The sequence below is a fragment of the Pundamilia nyererei genome, unplaced genomic scaffold (assembly GCF_000239375.1).
Source record: "Pundamilia nyererei isolate P.nyererei 1_Seehausen unplaced genomic scaffold, PunNye1.0 scaffold00012, whole genome shotgun sequence".
NCBI lineage: Eukaryota > Metazoa > Chordata > Actinopteri > Cichliformes > Cichlidae > Pundamilia > Pundamilia nyererei.
The window spans coordinates 2,975,508-2,995,777 of NW_005187413.1; the positions used below are offsets into that span (position 1 = coordinate 2,975,508).

The 20,270-nt window shown below is 38.9% G+C and overlaps 1 protein-coding gene across 11 annotated transcripts in view; it reads left to right on the forward strand.

Annotated features, from left to right (window-relative positions):
* Positions 1-384: 384 nt before the first annotated feature.
* Positions 385-20,270, forward strand: part of cadpsb (Ca2+-dependent activator protein for secretion b) — a 66,197-nt gene continuing 46,311 nt past the window's right edge. For all 11 annotated transcript variants that reach the window (XM_005724473.1, XM_005724481.1, XM_005724474.1 and 8 more), the window contains exons 1-3: positions 385-788; positions 15,466-15,579; positions 16,769-17,101. In XM_005724473.1, the coding sequence (XP_005724530.1) occupies positions 456-788; positions 15,466-15,579; positions 16,769-17,101 (780 nt within the window). In that variant the 5' untranslated portion in view covers positions 385-455. The remainder of the gene's footprint in view (positions 789-15,465; positions 15,580-16,768; positions 17,102-20,270) is intronic.

The following is a 20,270-nucleotide window of genomic DNA, read 5'->3' on the forward strand; positions in this document are numbered from 1 at the left end:
TTTCACCGAAAAAAAAGGAAAGGGGGAGGGAAAAAGCCGATCTCGTCCCCTCACAATCCCTACACTACAATCCCTCCACCCCTCCTCTCCGACTCTTCTCACCTCCCCCTCTCACATCCGCAGCAGCGACTGGCCAATAAAATACCGAAAATACGTAAGCACCGACGAGTGCTCGGCGCAGGCGGAGAATGGTCAGTGTGAAGCAGACTATAGCTCTTCCAGCATTACTCGTATACAGCTGACATCCCTCAGCCAGCGAGTACAACCAGGGCCTATCCCTAACTCGACTTCAGGCACATCCTGCATTATATCTATGCACGGGTAAGACAGCGGCTCGGCCATCATCTGGGGATATATACATATATATATATATATAAAAAAAAAAAAAAAAAAACCCAAACAAACTCAGTTAGTAGGTTCGGATTTCTGTATAGGCGCACCACTTCTAGTGCAAGATGTTAGATCCGTCGTCCAGCGAGGAGGAATCTGATGGGATAGTGGAGGAGGAAAGCAAAGAGGCAATGGCTCCTCAGGCCGGATCCCGCATCTCCCCGAGCAGGACCAGCGAGAGCTCGGGTGGACTAGCGCCCAGCAGCAGCCGCAGCAGTGCCCGTCCTACTAGCCCGAGCCCCTCGGCCGTCAGCGAGGAGAAGGAGGATCTGGAGAAGCTGCACAGAGAGGAAGAAGACCGCAAAAAGAAGCTGCAGCTATATGTTTTTGTCATGCGATGCATCGCTTACCCGTTCAATGCAAAACAGCCCACAGATATGGCAAGGCGGCAGCAGAAGGTAAGAGCACCCGGTGCAAAGGCATAACTGATAGCCACATGATGACGAAATACCTCCTTTCATATCGCAGATGTTGTCATTGATGACCTACATAAACCAGAGTACAGGTCTGGCCACTAGGCCCTATCCGAAAGCGCATGGAGACAGCAAGGTGCCAGTGAAAGCACCGTTTGTTTGTTTGACGCAAAATGTTGAATTCATGGAGCATGACAGGAGCATATAAAGGTGCTTCGAGCTTCTGGTAGTGAAGGGGACTCGTGGTGCTGCAGAGCTGCAGGCTGAGTGCAGTCCATGTTCCTCCAGCACTCTAGCTCGTAGATGAAAGCAGCCCTACAGCCCAGCAAGCCCATTAAGTGAAAGGGCGTTCAGGAGATGGTGGATGGCAAGTCACAACAGGACAGTGTCATTGCCCTTGTTGGCCTACATTTTTACCGAACTCCCGATGTCAATTAGATAAGCAGCTGTATATTGCTCTGTCCTGCCTGCTTGGCGGATACCCAATCCCAACCCGTTTGCGCCATCACTTATCCCGTCAATTTGGCCTCCCAAGGTGACTTTTAGGCACAGACCTCTTGAGGAGGGTAGCTTAATGGCCTCTCTTCTCTGAAGATGAGCTTTGCTCCTCTCAGTGGCCTGTAGAAAATTAATTGCATTAAAACATTTTCAACGTTGACACATTTTTAACCTTTTACTATTTATTATTATTATTATTATTATTATTATTATTATTATTATTATTATTATTATTATTATTGTTATTATTATTATTTTAACAGGACATTTATCTTATAAGATTTATATACCTTAGCTACTGTAAAGGACAGGGCCAACACCCTGGCTTCTCAGGCTGCTATGTTGGTCCACTGGTGTTGATGCCAGTTTTGGGTCATGCTGTCCTTACTGTCAAAGTCACCATGCACAGGCCTACTGTGCTAAGGGGAACGTTCAACTGATTGTAAGTTAGGATAATGCCCCTTGTATATTTCCTTTGCTGTATGCAGACTATCTGTTTGACTGACCTGTCAGTTATGAATTAAGAAGCCTCTGTATGGATCAGCATGTTTTATATAGAACTGCTTGAATACTGAAACCTTGTCATCACATTGCATGACAGTATCAGGTTCCTAAATCTCTCCTCAGAAGGAAGAAGTTCTTTGTTACTCACTGTGGTCAGGAGGCTTTCAGAAGAGTCATTCATTTTGGTCGCTCATTCATTTTAACACCATGAATACTACTATGGAAATATGCATTTATAAGTGCTGCTTTCATTTAACATGCAGACAACTTGTCTTCCTCTGGTCACTGTTAAGCCATATGGTCTGAATTTTCTGCTGACTCATGCACAAGTCCATGTAGGAGGCATAAACTGCAGTGTTTCCGTCCATTTGTTTGTTTGTAGTCTGTTGAGCGTAGGTTACTGATAGTCTAATGCACGCCTAGTAATGCACTTTCATATCTGGTTGCTCAGGCAGCCACAATTCTCAGTTGTGGGTGAGTGAATATCCGAACAAACAATCAAACCAGGAACTCAGAGTGTGTCTGTCTGCCCACAGTCTAGCTGGTGTTTCTGATTTGATCCAAACATGGATAAAAATCACACATTAAAATAATTGAAAAAAAAAAATCTCAATTTTAGGCACAGTGAATTGGTTCAATCCAATCACTTGATGAGCATGGCTTATAACACAGAACTATTAACAAAATGGTGAGCACCAACATCTACGTTGATTATTTTGAGGCAGTTGTGTGCATTTATAACATCGTGGAGTTAGACAGTAGTCATCAGTTCACTGTCTTTTAATTATATTTCTGTCTTGGGTGGATATGGAGAAATAATTTATCACACAAAAAGAATATTTAACATTTGTCTAATTACATTTCTATGGATTCATCTTAGCCATGAACCTCATGTGAATGTGGGCTCCTCAGATGTCCATAGACAATAATTTATTAAGGTAATTCCTCACAGTGTTGGCAGCACAATCTAATATGTGCCCTATTACAATTTTAGCTATTATAGATTAGTCACAGAAAAATGATGAAGCAATTTCTGTAATGAAAAGACTTAAAGGCCTCAGCAAAACATGTGGAGCAGCTCCATGATAATCCGTTATTAGAAGCTCTGGCACACAAACAGCAGTGATGGGCTATCACAGAGAAACAGGCCAGGCTGTAGACTGTGCAAGCTCCACTGCTGCTTCTTGAAATATGTTGCCATAACCTTGTGGAAGATAAGCCAACAGGGCAGGAACAGGAAGGTGACTCTTTTTCAGGGTATAAAAAGTAAATCTTACAGTACAGTCTGAACAACGTCTTAAAAAAAACAGCAGTTTGTTGCTGCTCACTGCTAGCTTGGGTGTATGTGCATGACTGAGTGGTGACACATGTGTTTGCTTAAAAGGCTAAGTATCTTGGGACCCACACAGCGAATGTGTTGAGTATTGAGGTTACAGACAGATTGCGTTGGTACAATTTATGAAATTTTAGCATCATTGTGATGGTCCCAGAGGGCAAAAACCTCTTTCATTCAATGGGAATAAACTGCACACACAGAGGAGTTAAATAAATAAAATACAAAATACAAAATTTCCCCTTGTGGGACAATTAAAGGATTATTCTATTCTATTCTATTCTATTCTATTCTATTCTAAAGACATGTTGGCCTTGAGGCGACTTATGTTGTGATTTGGCGCTATATAAATAAAATTGAATTGAATTGAATTGAATTGAATTACAGTAAAATCACAATTTTGCATTTTGTTTTCAAAGTATAATGCAAAAAGAAATGTATAGGTTTAGAAAAATATGACTGTTTTTAATGGTTGATCTGATGGTTGTCAGCTTGTTTGGTTGGTCAGTTTGACTTTAGTCAGAAAATGTAAATATTATGTAACAAGTGTTTGGTATTTAATTGGACTGCCACTAAATGTTTGTTAAAGGAACACCTACCAAATGTGTCAATGAGAGCTTAACTTGTTGATGTGTACAGCTCAAAGCACAAGAAACAAGAAACAAGCAGGAACGAAATTCTGCTTTGATTCAAAAATGTAGCCAAGGAGAATAAAATGTTTGCAGTCTGATTAATCAAACCAAGACCATTTGCTTTTATAGATCGCAGTTTATGTTGATTTTCCAAAGTGAGTAACTGTCCATGTCAGAATTACAAAGTGTGATTCCCTTGAAGATAATCTGACCTAATCAGTTCATCTGCCAGCAGGTTCACTTAATAGAGTTCCTTCTGGCTCAGCATTTTAATACTATACAGTATGCCATTTATACTGTGAGGGAGAGGGGCTGTGAATTGTACAGCAGGGTTTGTGATGTGAATTTGAATTAGACTGAAGTGCAAACCGATGTTTGCCACACAGGTGTTTGCAGAGAACTGTGGGAGTTTCACTGTGAACAACTTTTCAATGAGTGAAAAAGATGATTGTAAATCATCACGTTAACGTTGCACTTGGCTCACAGATTGCAGATCTGTCTATATGAACATCTAATTTTTTCATTGGTGCTTTTCAACAAAAGCATCAATTTTGCCCCTTTCAGTTTATATTTCTCAGTGTTTCATTTTCGTTTCGATTGTTATCATTTCTGCGGTTTAATCTTTCATTAGAATGTAGGACCATTTGTTTAGGGGCCAGACTGAATATGTTAAGAATTGGTATAACAACGCAAACACTTTGTGAAAGCAGTTGATTTACTGCCATGCAGACGTTCCTGTATTAATAGCAGCTGCTGTTAGCTGTGTAAATACAAATTATATACAATTTCAGCTGCTATTTATTTCTTTAAAGTATGGTAATGTTTTATTTTTGTTATTAACTAAATCCACTTAATCACACTGACTTTCAGTTTTTAGTTTACTCTAACTTTGGCAAAAGACAGGAGATTATCAATATCGAAACAATAACACTGGTAGCGCTCAGGGTGTTTGCATAGACATTCAATGTTTATCATTGCTATTGACAGCTGCTACATTTGTTTATTGGATAATTATTGTAATATTCACGATTCAAGTGACTACTGCACGGTTTTAAAAACTGCACTGTGTAGTGTGCATTCATCTCTTTACTCAGTGGCATGTATATTGCCCCTATTGCCTTCTATTTCTACCAAAAGACACCAGATTATCTGAATGGTGAATATGTAGATATAAACAACTCAGAGTGAACTGACAAACCTCAATATATTCATAAGACATTCAGTCATATGTGCAAAACACAGTGGCACTAAATGGAGAGCTGAAGTATGGCACTGAAATCATTTGCATTATTATGTAAGATCGCTGAATGGTGTTCTGCTTGAAATTTAAAAAAGACATCCTTCGACAATAAAAGAAGCTTCGCTGTCAATGGCAAAGTCAAGCATTGAGCTGAAAATAAAACATGTCAGTCAGCGCTTGAGAGCTGATAATAGGAAAAATTGTTCTCTCCCATTAAGCAGCAGTCTTGGTAGCATGTTTTAGCACCGCTAGTATAGGAGAATAAAGGTGTTTATTGACGGTGCGGATAAGCAAGTGAATTCAGAAGGGGTGACAGCTGAAAAGCAGCAGGCGAAATACCCCCTCACCCACGATCTGTGCAGCCACGTGTAAATTATCACAGCTTCTCAAATTAAACATCCTCTCTATGGGGACATAACGAAGGAGGGAAGCTTAGATCTTATTTGTCAGAATACTAACAATGTCTTTTCCTAACAGCGCTGTACTTTGAAGGCAAGAAATAGGGATCAAATTGAATAATACGTGCTCTAGTAATAATCCAACATTTTGGTGTGATGCTCACATGACATGTGCCATGTGCTCAATAAACAGGCTACCAAAATGCAAATGTTAGAGCACAGAGTCCTGGCATGTAAATGCATGGGAGTTTAAAGCTGGTATGGATGGCATCATGTGAGGGATTATTCCACATAGGTGGGAAGACGTGAGCGTGATCTGGCTTAAAAGCAATATCCCACGTAGTATTTTATCTCCTTCAATGGCTCTCAAAATACAGGATGTGCTTGTTAATTATAGTCTCGTGTGTCCTCACCCGGGCTATGAATTCTTGTTGGCCTTTCAAAGCAACAGATACATTTGTGCCAACGAATGTTAACCATCAGTGTGATGTGAGGCAAGATTTGTCTGGCTGAGAATAGCTGCTGTGTCCCAACACTGCATTCATGCATGGAGACAAATTAAGCAGGATTGTTTAATTGCTGCATAAGTTTTCATTCCTGCTCCCAGTATTGCACATTCGCCTTACTGGAAAAAACTAGTGCAAAAATAAGGGTCGGCTTATTGAGAGAAGACCAAACATTAGCAATTCTAAAGTGGCATTTCATTTATCATTTTTACTGTTATACAAGTTTTTTTTTTACTGAGCTTACCATAATTAAAACTGCTACTGCTTTAGTTTTATGTATTTAATCATTTTGGTCTATAATAAGCAAAAAGCAGGGCAAAGCTGTATTTATTCAATGTATTCTCATGTAAGTTCACAACAACAGGCACAAGCTCACTTTTTATCAGTCAGAAAATTTGACTTTGAAGTTATTTTTGTTTACATTTTTGTTTGAAAATTGATTAATGATCAACGAAATGCTGAAATGTTCCCATTTGCTGTTACATCAGTTGACTATGTGATTAATCAACAAACTGTCTGAGCCCTGATCAACATGCTTCCTGTAAGCAAAGACCATTTTATTGGAAGTGTAGTGGAAGAAAACAGCAGGGATCCATTTGTACTTTGTGCCAAATGTTGACATTTACACTGCAGCAGTTGCAGCATTTATAATGCCTGTCAAACTTTGCAGAGATGGAGAATTCATTCTGAGATTGGTAGCCTGCTAGAGCGAGATCAAAACAGGTCTGCACGTTTGACAAAACACTCCTTTAACCTTGAAAACGTGCAAGGTTAAAGGGCTATTCATAATGACATGTGCATTGCCTAGTCACGCCTATAAGTGTGTCATGTAAAGGAAAGCAAATCGAAACTAAATCAGCTATTGTAACATCTTCCTATTTCTGGCTATAATCGCATACTTTTTTCTTATACTGTAATTGTGACATAATTACAAGACAGTTGTCTCATAATTATGGGACTCTGATTATGCGTTATGGAAGTTATAATCACTCTAAGAGAACTTTTGTGAGTCTTTTGATGGATACTATGTGCGGCTGCATGTCATCACACTTTCTGATCATTGTTGAGTCCCCTAAGAGAACTCAGGCGGCTGTTGGTGGTTATTTAGGGCTCAAGAGTTTGTTGGTGCAAATGTGTGCTGTTAAGCTGAACCCTGTGTAACATTGCTTCAAAGGGAAAATTACACAGGTATGAGTAAAAAGGACAACAAGGAGAGATACTGAGAGAGAGATTACTAGTGGTGATTTTCCACATTAAAGACAGAAGAGCTATAGCAGGGCCATTACTGCACCTCTCCTATGAGTCTCTCTTTCCCACTCTCCACTGAGGCACAAAGAGCACAAACAGCAGCCTGGAGCAGGCATGAGGCGGTATGTCAGGTAGATACTCTGAGTTTATTGTCACATGTTCATGCAACCAGTGCTTTAATGGTTCCCTCCTTAACGAAGCTCAAACTTTATACTCTTTCAGAGGCATTCTTCTGTGATATTGATGTAAAGTAACACAGGGGGTGTCACCAAGCAGTAAGACAACATAAAAACAGACTTAAACATAGTGAGAAACTGTTAAAACATCTCTCAGGACATGGATTAACGCTGAGTCTACAACCTTTTATTGGTGAAGACTGTTAAGCCTTCCCAGCCAATAAATATTGGATGCGCGTTGATCTTTCCTATCACTAATTCTACAAAAGTTTTTCAAAAGCCTGATTAATTCAGTCTGTGTGATCTTTTTTTTCAACACATCTCGTGCCGCTTTCTATTGGTGAAAACCCACAAAACAAACCTTATTGAACATCAAACAAGACTCTTGTGAGATAATCACCTTTGAAAGCTAAAAGGAGGGAACGAAGAGAGAAAGTCGGAGAAATTACAAAGGAAGACAGTAAGTGATTTGTGATGGGAGGGTGGTTGCAGACTCTTAATGAGAGTAATGCACCAGGAATGGAGTTACTGATTCACAGTCAGCTTCGTGTGCTCTACGGTATAAAGTAATGCAGTGGTACTGCAGTGTGTAGCCCTTTAATACAAAACTGTCATGGTTGCGGCTGTGTGCAGGCAGGATGAGGACCCAAACGCAAGCTCACAGAGGCAGGAATGAACTCAAAACACAGCTTTATTGCTGGAGAGGAAAACTATACAGACTAAACTGGAAACTATAACATATTACACAGAGAAACACACAGCCATGAATGAGGGAGATCGCAACACTGACACAGGGAAACGCAGGTCTTAAATACACTGGGAAATAATGAGGGGAATGAGACACAGAAGGGGAGCACAGCTGGGAGAAATCGGACATAACAAGACCCAAGGGAAGCGAAACTCAATACATTCACGTAGGACACAGACCTTCAAAGTAAAACAGGAAATGTAACATAGACGCAGACTTGACTAGGGGAGACAGAGCAACTAAGAAACACAGAGAACAATAACAGCGGCTAACTAAATACTCAGAAAACTAAAGAGAATACAAGAAAGCCAAACTAAGACACTAGACTAAAGAATAAACTGGGGCAAGAAAGAGAACTACGATCATAATACAAAAACTCAGAGACACAAGAAACTCAAAACACTGGGTCACCGACCCAGGACCGTGACAAAAACAAAGAAAAAACAATATCAAATCTTTGCTTAATTGCCTATTTGTGTTAACATATTTGTGTTTGTGTATTTTAAGTTCTGGGAGCATGCTCCAAAGTCACTTTCTTCCAGTTTCCAATTTAACTATAGATTTAGTTCAGGCCTCCGTCATTCGTTTCTCCAAAATTCAACAGAATCTGTGGCTCTTGTTTATCATATTTCGTACGTACATTACCACACATTTCTAAAGTGATCGAGGAGTACAACACATGTGCATTTAATTACAGGTCAACAGATGAATTTCATCAAAATCTGTCAAAGAGAATTTGATTTTGGTGTTCTTAATTTGTGAGTGTTCATATTCATGTGGTTTTACGTTCGCTTCTGCTAAGCGATTATTTTCATCAAGCGAATGAGCAAAATGAAGAACCAGCAGAACAGACTGCTGCCTGTGAGATGGTGGTGTGTGGTAATGGATGACACTTACTAGAAGGGGCTTTGCTGGTTGTGAAAACAGTGTTTTTCTGAATATATCAGCAGCTCCACAGCTCCCGAATATGACAACACCGTGAAGGCTAGTTATACAGAACCGGAGCCTCTTGTTTTATCCCTGTTTGCTGTGTGTCAGGCTCTATCTGTGGAGTCTGCACCTGGCTGTTTGCTAACCCAGCGAAGTGGTATTTACTCACACAATGCTGTGTGTGCATGTGACTTCAGAACAAATCTACGAGTGCATGTCTGGTTCCAGGATAATAGCTTGTGGATGTGTCTTTGTATAATTGTAGTTTTGTGACCATAGTCGCTACGCAGTGTTGGTGTTTTGTGTTTGATGAAGCCTGCTGTTGGTAGATTTTGTGCAGCTGTCATGCAGTACTTGCTCCTGTACCCTTGTTTGCTGTTTACTCAGATGTGGGCTGGTGGTGTCATCTACAACATGAATAACCTTGTCTGGTGATAGCAGCCACTGATAACATATTTGCTAAAAACCAAACATTGAGACAGGGCAAACAGCGGCAAACAATAGAACTGAGTTTATATAACACCCTTTCTCCAATTTTTACATTAGATTTCACAAATGTAAAGTTTACATTTTTTTTATCTCTATTGATATACAGATGTGTAATTGTATGTTTTCTTTTTAAATATTTTATTTCGTTTTAATGAATCGATTACACATCTGTTTTACTTCTGCCCAACACAGAAAACTGTTCATTTATTTTGCTGCCATTTAATTTGGGAAAGCAGCCTAATTTAACTTCCCCCTCCCCTGACATTATATAACTTTAAGGAGCTCAAGTGTGAGTCAGCAAAGCAAAGTCCTTATCGTGCTAAACTACACAAGCTACAGTACAGTGCACCACATTCAATTAGCTAATTACTCCACCGCAGACAGTGGATACAGTATACATCACAAGCTGAGGACATGTTGATTCAGTCAAAGAGATACAAATATCTATATGAATCCAATCATATCCACTATGTACTGAAAATTTACTGTGAATCAGGTGTTATCCAACTTACTGTACTTCAGATTACATTCAGGATCTCGGATACAACATTTAATCTCAACAATGTCCATTGTTTTAGTTTTGCACATATTTATAAAACCTTAAATTAATTTACACTTCCCTTTGATGGTTTAAGATTAGATCTCATACATTTAGAGTAGTACAGGTACATTTTTTTTTCAATTTTAAATATCATGCAAAAATGGCAACTACAGTTGAGGTCATTTGCTACCATTAGATGTTCAGTTTTCTAAATGTAAAATGTCCTGATTAGAATGCATGTTGATCACAGTTTTTAAGATAAAACCAATGTACACGAAGAATTAAAAACAGAAAAACTGGGTTTTTTAATCTGTTTTTATTGCAATTTTTGAAAGTGGTTTTGAGCAAGATTTTTCCAGATTTTCTGAAGATCTTTTTGACAGCTTTTCTCTTATTTATTTATCAGTTTTAGAGAACTTTTGTTTGTTTGATAAGCCGTTTCACTCTGAGCTATGAATTATTCAAACATAACAAAAGCACCAAACTCAAAGGAAGAACCAGTATTGTGTCTACGCATAACAGACAACTGAAATACAACAACTTAGCACTTAGTTTCTAGCAACCTGTCACAAAAACATATAATTTGCTCTGATTTCCTGAGTTGAATCTATGGAAAATGCCAAAGATAACACAGTTCAATAGTTTTACAACAACAACAAGGTCAGTCCCAAAGAGTGATTAGCTGAAAAATTGTCGTATCCCAGCATCATGCACAGTATCCTTAAAAGTTTAAGGAAAATGGAAAACTGGTAGACAAAAGATGAAAAAGTTATGTACAGCAGAGGCACACTTTCTAAAAGTTGTGTCTTTCAACAAAAGAAAGGAAAATCCAGCAAAGACCTGACATAGGACCTGAGAAATGCATCTGGGTCTTTAGCTGAGACATCTACTGTTCACTGGAGCCTCATCAGAAATGGTCTCAGTGGAAGGACGGCTGTTCTTGACAGCCACAGGAAGGGAAACTATGAAAAAAATGGACTGGACTGGAAATCAGTGGGCTGATGGACTGATGAATCCAGTTTTTTGGCTTAAATCATTATTAACACATTCGGAGGAGGTATAACAGTGACCGTCTACAGTCATCCTTAAAACACGGTGGAGGCTCCGTCATGACTTTAAGTCAGTGGTTCTGCAGATCTGGATCTGGTCAAAAATATAAATACAGAAAAGTGTGGTTCCATAGTGTAGTGGTTTACGCTGACTCAAAATGCCTTGGGGACTGCGTCAGGAACAGCATCCAGCATAAATCTGCTAAAACAAGCATGCGGCTCTGAGAGAAGCCAAAAGTAAATTTACGAACACAGAAAGGCACCCTCAGAATTTGGTCCATCATGTAATGCCATTGGAGAGCATCTGATTAGCAACAAACACAATGGCATTGCAATACAAGCATAGCTGGATAAAAAACATCAACAGCAACAGAAACAATGGATCACAACCAATCAAGGATCGGCCTCTGCAGAGCCTCAACATTATTGAAGCAGTGTGGAATCATCTTGACAGAAAGCAAAGGGGAGCCAAATTCCCCAAAAAAGAGCTTTGAGTGACCAGGAGAACTATTCATAAGGACTCGTTAAAAGAATGACAAGAAAGCTTCTCTAAGAGGGTTCAGGCTGTGTTGAAGAATAAAGTAAGCCATACCGAATATTGACTTTCAAGATCATTAGTATAGCACAACCCTTGCATTATTTGATATACTATATTTCTGATGCAGTAAATCAGAGCGCATTTTTACCATTTTCCTTGTAAAGGCTTTGACCCCATCATGATGTACAAAACCAAAACAGTGTACAAATGAAAAATTAACGTCCTAATTCCAAATAACAAAAACAAAGAGTTATTTCACAGCAAATGCAGAGACCTGACTCAGACTGTGGCAAAATAGAAACATACCAACAGAAGAACAGAAAATTACTCCATAAGCTCACTGAAGAATGACTAAAGGTCACTGATGTTTTACAAGACATGCGCCTGAAGGAACTTAGTACCGTGAATCTCTGTTAGAGACTCAGTGGGCATTTAGATACAAACTGAAATTATGCAAAGTTAAAGTAGACGGACTTTCTAGCACACAGTAACAAAGAATATTCCCTAGAAAAATTAGCAGGGAATTAGGGAATTTATCAGCGCTAATCCTTCATCGTGGCCAGTGCCCTATCTTGTGACGTAAATCTGCTTTTGGTCATACAAAGTTGAAATACTGAATTTATTGAAGTTTTATGCAACCTAACTATCATCCACATGGCCGAAATGAAATATTTACTCTAAGTTTAAACTGCAATGAAGCTGCTGTACATGTGCATGGCTCCTCTATTGATATGTGAACGGTGATTAATACCAATGCCCACTTCATTGCCAGCGAATGAATCACTGGGTAACACTGCAATCTTGATAAGAGCCACAGAGAAGAATCAATATGACCAAAGCAGCAAAGTATGTCTTGGGAGTCTGGCAATACTGATGAAAATGCAGGCATTTTCTTTCATCCATTAACACAGCACGGTTCTCCAATGAGGGAATAAATGAAAGCACAAAAAACTCCAAATACTTCCAGTAGTCAAGCTGTGCTTCAGCTTTCTCCCCACATATGCAAACTTGAATGAGTTAGTAGCTTATTATGTTGTCACATGATCTCAGATCAGCCCGAAGAAACTGTCAGTGGAAGAACTATTAGCTTTGACCTTTCAAGGTAAAATCTTCAAGTAAAACACAAATGTGCTCTCCCACTGTTCCAATCACAATATCCCATCTTTTTGTCATTTTTACTCCGGTACCTTTTTAAATGTTATATTTGAAAAGAAATATCTCACATTCATATCATGTTATTGAGGACAGAAACAGTGAGGTTTTCTGTATTTCATTTTAATTACTGAAAGAACAGATTAATTATTGAAAGAGCTGCCTGATTCATTTTCTGCCAGTTGATACCTTGACTAATTGTTTCAGCTGTAATTACAAACGCTCATTAATATCCAGTCATAATGGTCACAAATCTGTTCTGGTCTACACAACACAGACTTTGTGTTGTGCACAAAGTCTGCAGTATAAAGAGTATATATCAGTGCTTGGCTCTATTTATGCAAGCTACACTATGAATGACCTCAGAGCTAGTATTACAAGTGTTAGCTTTGCTAAAACATTTCAGTCAGCCTGATTCATCTTTGTTTTTTGCCTCTTTTGAAAGCTCAGCAGTAAAAAGCATCTCTCAGGATGCATTTTCCTCTCTGTTTGACATATTATTCACATTGCTTTCTTTGCCTGTTTTTGAAAAACATTGTACATCATTACTGAGCATGCGACTTCAGTCTGAAGAGCCACACTCCTGTTTAGAGTTTTATTACACAGAAAGCTGCTTAGGAAATTTCCATCCATCCATTCACTTTCTTAATTGTGCTTCTAGGCTACCTGTAATAGGAGGAGAGGTAGGGTACAACCTAGACAGGTTACTAGTCTATCACAGGACCAACACAGATAAAAAGAAAACTAGAGCCAGTTTAGAATCACCAGGGAACTTAACGTGCATGTCTTTAGACAGTGGGAGGAAGCTATAACCGGTATAAACCTGGTATAAACCCGATATGGATTTATACCAGATACAGGAAGAAAATTCAAACTCTACACAAAAAACCCAACCAGGACACTGAGGTCAGACTTCTCTGCAGGTATTTCTGAAATGTATAAGTAATGTGTTATTGGGAGGAAATATAAAGGGAATTAAATCTTCGAAATTAAAGTAACTCAGTTTATTATACAAGTGAAAACAGATGTTTTTATCCTCAACCTCACTTTCAGATATGGATAATATCTGACTACGGACAAGTGTGTCAACCCCAGCTCCCGTGTATCCCCATAGACCAGAGCAGTTTGCATACTCGTGTTAATATTAACATCTCTTGCCTTAGGATGGTCCTTAAACGCCATGGTTTATTAAAACACAGCAGGAATTGCCTAGATTTTTCTTTAATCTCACATCTAGCTATGGGAAACATGAATTAATCTGAAACCTGAAGCAGAGGGGCAGTATCGATCCCCGATGTAGATGTGCCGTTTTATGTTGTAAGTGGAACTTGTTTGGACGTTAAGTGGATGTATCATCCTGAGATCCTCTGTACCACAACAATCGCCTAAAGTAAAAGAGATGTCTTGGTGAAATGATTTGTGATACCTCCAGTTTCAGTCCATATTATTTTTACTGGACAGGTCATCTCATTTTTAACCTCTGGTGATAGTATCGACTGGCTGGGTGTTTGTATTTTGACCTGAATACGTTAAAGCTTTCTAACTCTGGCACTTGGCTCTAAATAGTGAATTCTTAGAGGCTATTACTTTCTGAGCACTATCAAACGGGGTTGGGGTAATATGATGGACACACAGATGGTGTTGAAATTGCCTCACAGGCACACGATATGTGGTGCTTTTCCACCTCACTCCTACACCAAAGTCTGTCACTTGCAATGTGCTGCTGAACGCAGGCAGACACACACATTACCAGCAGGTCCCGTATAATAACAGGTTGAACTGTAAGATTGAAGGCACTTATCAGAGGGAGACTGTCAGTCTTGACCTTTAGATTACTGAGTCAGTAACCATGTGTGAAATCAATACATGGACATCAAGACTGTAATGAAGATCGAAACTGGAACAAAAGGAAGTGATGGAGAAAATCTTACTCATGTGCACAGATGTATCTCAGGAAGTTCACAGATAACAAGCACGCCATGTTATGTACTTTAGCTCAGAATAATTTTATTTAACTGATGTTATAACATGTTATAACAAGTTTATAATCTATAGTGAGCCATTCTGTAATGCTACATAGGTCAACATGATGATGTTAAACAATTTTATATTGACTGTAGTTTTGCAATTTAGCGTGCTTTGCTAGCTGCTAATCAGCAAAATTCGAGAGATTGCTGAGACAAATATAGTCAGTAGTTTTGTAGGGGTTTAATATGCAACCATTGCACACCTTTTTAGCTGTGTGTGATTTATTTAGTTTGGCAGATTTCCGCTGTTTAGGTTTCAAGTGGGGAAGCCATTAGGCAACGCATTTCATCTATAAGTGATGGTAAAAAAAGGAGTATGATTGGCTGTTGTTCAGAGGCACTAGAGGTAATGTGGGTTTAGGATGTAGATGCAAAGCTGGAGCTAGCAAACACTCAGTGTAACATCATAAATCCACTTGCACTTATATTCTGTGGGCTACGACTGAAGGAATGAGTCACAGAATGAGATACAGTTAAATGAAATGAATTTGAATAAGAGGAGATATTTGGTGAAAATGGCAAGAAGCATGCTCGATGCTTGTTCCGTGATTTCTGTGAATCTGACCGAGGTAAACAATGAAAAACTGGCTTTATTATTTGGTTTAAACATTTTTTTCTCATGACACAATCTTTGTTTGTACTTGCTTCCACAGATTACCAAGCAGCAGCTTCAGCAGACCAAGGATCGCTTCCAGGCCTTCCTCAATGGAGACACACAAATTGTGGCTGATGAGGCATTCATCAACGCTGTGCAGAGTTACTCTGAGGTACTAACAACCCACCCTACGTAGCCATAGCAGCACAATCACAGTAATAACCTTTTCATTCAAGCTCAGGCGCTTAATGCTTCCAAATATGCTGCATTTCGTATGATTCTAAATGTTCACATTTTCACTCTTGTAAAGAAAAGCGCTTTTTGTTGTGTGTGCAGGATATTCCGCATTATTCTCTCTAAAATGTGTAGCTTTCAATCTAAAAAGTCAGAAAAGCACTGCACAGCGCTCTTGCTGTTCCATGTCAAAATGCCTGAATTCTGAGTGGTAAAATGGTGGCTGAAGCTTTTCACTGCACAGATTATGAGTCAGAGCATGTGGTTGACACAGCCATCTTTTCCAAGCTCACTATTCAATCTGCAGATGAAAAAGTCATTACTACAATGCTTACAGGACAAAAGGAATTACATATAGGGGGATGTGTTAAATTAGTGATGGAAAAACAAGCCATTATGAAAAACGTTAATGTGAGACTGGAACCCTCAGGAAGCGCACACACAATTACTCTTTTTGCAGAAGTTAATTAGGAGATAACTGACACAGGCGTGACAGCTGAACAGGAATCTCATTTATTTTGTGATATTTAATATCAATGTGAAATACACAACAAGTGTTCAGAATTAAATATTGAAAACCTAAAAGTGTGCATCCCTCTTGCACTCATATGTAGGGTACAAGATGTCTTATATGGTCATTCAGCCATCATTGGTGTCATTGAAAAATTTATGGTAAACACATTTTCATAAAATAAGGACATATGAATTTCAAAAATAAAATGTCACGAGTAATTTACTGCTGCACTCTGGTGTTTCAGCACAGTAGTCACTGCTTTGAGTCATAATGAATGCTAAGAACAAAATTTGACTGTCAAAATAACAAAGCAGTCATCTTTGATAATTGCTTCACAGTGACAATATTGCCTTGTCTGGATGTCTCCCTGTTAGGCTGTCATTAGCTGCACACAGAATGCCTGTCTTGAGTCACAGCAAATGCATACATGCTCTGATTTTTCACTCCAAAGTTATTATTCAGTTTAATGGTTTTGTTTTGCTGTTGAAGACAGATATTTGCTGTTTGAAGCCAAGAGTGACAGCAGAGCTGCCATATAATTACTGATCAACATTTTTTTAAAATCCATTTCCTATTCAGCTGCAACTATTGACACTGGTCTTTCACAATGTAGGTATTTCTTAAGAGTGATCGTGTGGCAAAGATGGTCCAGAGTGGTGGCTTCTCAGCCAACGATTTCAGGGAAGTGTTCAAGAGGCACATCGAGAAGCGCGTGCGCAGCCTTCCGGAGATCGACGGTCTGAGCAAAGAGACGGTGCTCAGCTCCTGGATGGCCAAGTTTGACACCATCTACCGTGGCGATGAGGATCCGCGGAAGGCGCAGCAACGCATGACTGCCAGCGCGGCTTCCGAGCTGATCCTCAGCAAGGACCAACTGTACGAGATGTTTCAGAATATCCTCGGCATCAAAAAATTTGAGCACCAGCTGCTTTATCAAGCCTGCCAGGTAAGGCATCACACCTGTGTGACACATGGCTTTGCTCCTTGACTCAAATACATGCAAATTCTGTCCCAAGTTGGGACATGCCAACCTCTGAGCATGGTCCATCGACTTCTAATTCCTTAATTAGACTAACTGTTTAACATTATGCACAGTGCAAACTGTTACTGTGGTTTATTAGATCCCTCCTTTGTGTTTACTTTAACGCTGCAAGTTTATTTCTTCACCTTTTTTTCCCCTTTGCAACTATACGCCACAACTTCTCGGTTCTCCTGTCTGTGCTGTGGTTAGAACACAACAACAACACACTTTATCCTTATAATACCACAGGCTAGTTGCTTTTTTGCAGGGTGTGAACCGGATAATTTGTTCATAGATTATTAATAATAACAGTGGCACATTTATGACTGTAGGTGCATTTAGAGTTATAAATATTTGTCCCATATGGAACTGTTAGTGCTAGTGTTAAATGGGGATATTATAAAAGCAAATTAGTCTCCTTGACATATATCCCTTGATACCAGACAAGCAATGCTCCATTGTAGTGGAGATATATTGTGATTGCTGGTGGATAAAAGTGGACACTTGGGTGCTTGTGTCAGACATAACTCTCCTTCCCTTGCTGTCTTTACTGCTCACTATGAGAAAGCTAAAAGCACTGCTAATGTTGCCTTTCTTTGCGATTTGGCAGCATTTGGAGGAAACCTCTGAAATGTTCGTATCTGGTCACTAAATAATTTCATTTAATTCTAATGAACACATCTTATGGGAGGCAGTTTAGTTTTTAAAGCACTTAGCTACTTTGGATCAGGTGTCATTCTACCTTCAGCAGCTGCTAAAATACAAGCAGATGGCATGAGATGCTAGTAAGCTAATTAAATTAGTTTAGTATTATTGAAATGTTTCAGATGGAAACTAACTATATAGGCAGTGTTCTGCATGTGTGTATTGCTTATGAGCAATACATGGCGCTCATATTCAGTGTGTTTTTCCTCCCAAGACTTTAAAGATGCTTAACCTATTTTTTTATACTCTGGCAGCAGAGCTGATGGTATAGGGTCACAAATTTGCATGCAAAACATGCAATTTCTTCAAACGGAACCTAGCTTGAACAATGCAGATCAAGAATCAACAATTCACCAGTACAAATGAACAAATACAAATACACATGGTGCATAATTGTATTTCTTCAACCTTGCATTGCAGTTGCAGGTAAGTTGGTCATTTATGTGTCTCCTCGTGAGTGAAACAATCTGAATAAGTGCGTTTGTTTTTATATCTGTTTTCACCGTAACTGTTTTTCCAGGTGTTCTTGGCATCTTGTTTCATTTCTTTTGCTGCTGTAATAAATGTATTTGACTGTACTATTGGTGCCTTGGAGCATCTCTCAGTAAGCAACCAGCTGCTGCATACTGCCCTCTACTACACGATAAAATCCGCACTAAAAGGAAATGCAGCAATCCAGTCTGCATGGCTCAGGGCTGCTGGGATTTGATGAAAGGTTTTCATGGATTGGCTGGGATTCAGAGGCCATCATTTTTTAGCTGTTATCACTGGGGATTTATATTTTTTGCACTTGCATTCAACTAGTCAAAGGAAACACTGGTCTATTTCTGTCTCGTGCTAAAGTAAGAGCAGCCCCTGGAAATGACTAACAGACTGATTAGACGTGTACGGCCAGCTGCTGCGCCAGCCAAACTCTGAGCATGGTCTACTGACTAATGGCTGCACATTTATTTATCTGCAGTGACACCAAGCATGACCAAATAACTTAAAAATGTGCTTGGTGTCTACACTGAAAAGTCATAATTAGTCTAATCTATGGTGAAGTCTGTGTCCACTTGTAATTCTTCATATCATAGCGTTTATAGAAAAATATGTTTGTATTGGGTTTTTCTTGAGTAAAATAGTAATGTGAGAAACCAGTTTTAAAACGTCTAGGAAAACTTTTCATGTATAAGTGTTGAGAGTTTTGTGAGCATTGGTTAACCTGCGATGGAAGAGCTTTTTACTGCTGTTACAATCACTTTTTGTGTGACCTTATTTGTATGATTGATGGAGTGCTAAGTTATTAGCTAACTTGCTGAAACTTAAGTTTCATCAGTAGACTGTAAACAATAGAACCAGGCACCTACCAATTAGCATTCGGTAGCAAATAAAATACTCAAATTTCACTAACCAAAATTGGAGCACAGACTTTCTTGACGGCTGTCTGTATTTTTGGTCAAATATTTGCAATAAAAATGTTCCAAAAGCCATTAGGACTACAAACAAGGATAAATTTGGTCCAAATTTCATGACTCAAATTAGCTGAGATGAAGCCAAGAAGACACCTACTGTTAGCAAAGATTAGGCCTTTACAAAATTTGAATTCCTTTTGTAGCCAATATACAGTTGTTGTGATTGTTATGGTTAGCTTTATAGACAAAAATTGCTATGTGTTGTTGTGAAGTTTAACATGGGCACCTAGCATGCAGCTTTATACTTGGATGTTAATTCTACAGGGATGTTATAACTAGGGCTGGGTATCTTCACTGAATTCTAGAATCGATTCGATTCCGATTCACAAGGTCCTGAATCAATTCGATCCACAATTCGATTCGATTCAATTCGATTTGAATCTGGGAAATTTTGCCTCAGACAGTCAGAAATATTATAATTCAGATCAGTACATTTACATATTTTTGTATCTATAAAAAGGAAGCTGACACTTTCCAGACTTTATCAAAGGTGTGAGCATCACAGCAGATGCCTTTGTGTCAAAGTAGCTGAAGATAAAACACAGAAAAACATGAAGGTGATTTTCCTGGCCTGGGATTTTATAAAAATATTCTACAGTACATCAAAAACAAAAGAAAATCATTAATCAACATATGAACATTACCTCTGAAGTTACAGCAGTTTTATTAGAGACACAGCGTTTTGCATTTTGTATAATTTTAAAAAGTTTAAATTTGTTCAGAAGCCTATTGAACGGCAGAAATTAGGTTTTCTTTTCGGAAGTAAGTAAAAGGAAAAAAAAACATCGACCGACAGCGCTGTAAATAACGGTAGTCTTGTGCATAACAAGCAAGTGAATAATGCAGAAAACAGATTTCGGGGATAGACGGGAAACTGTTCTTGAAGTACAGAGAGAGAGAGAAAGAGAGAGCTGTGCATGAAGTGTGATTTTATC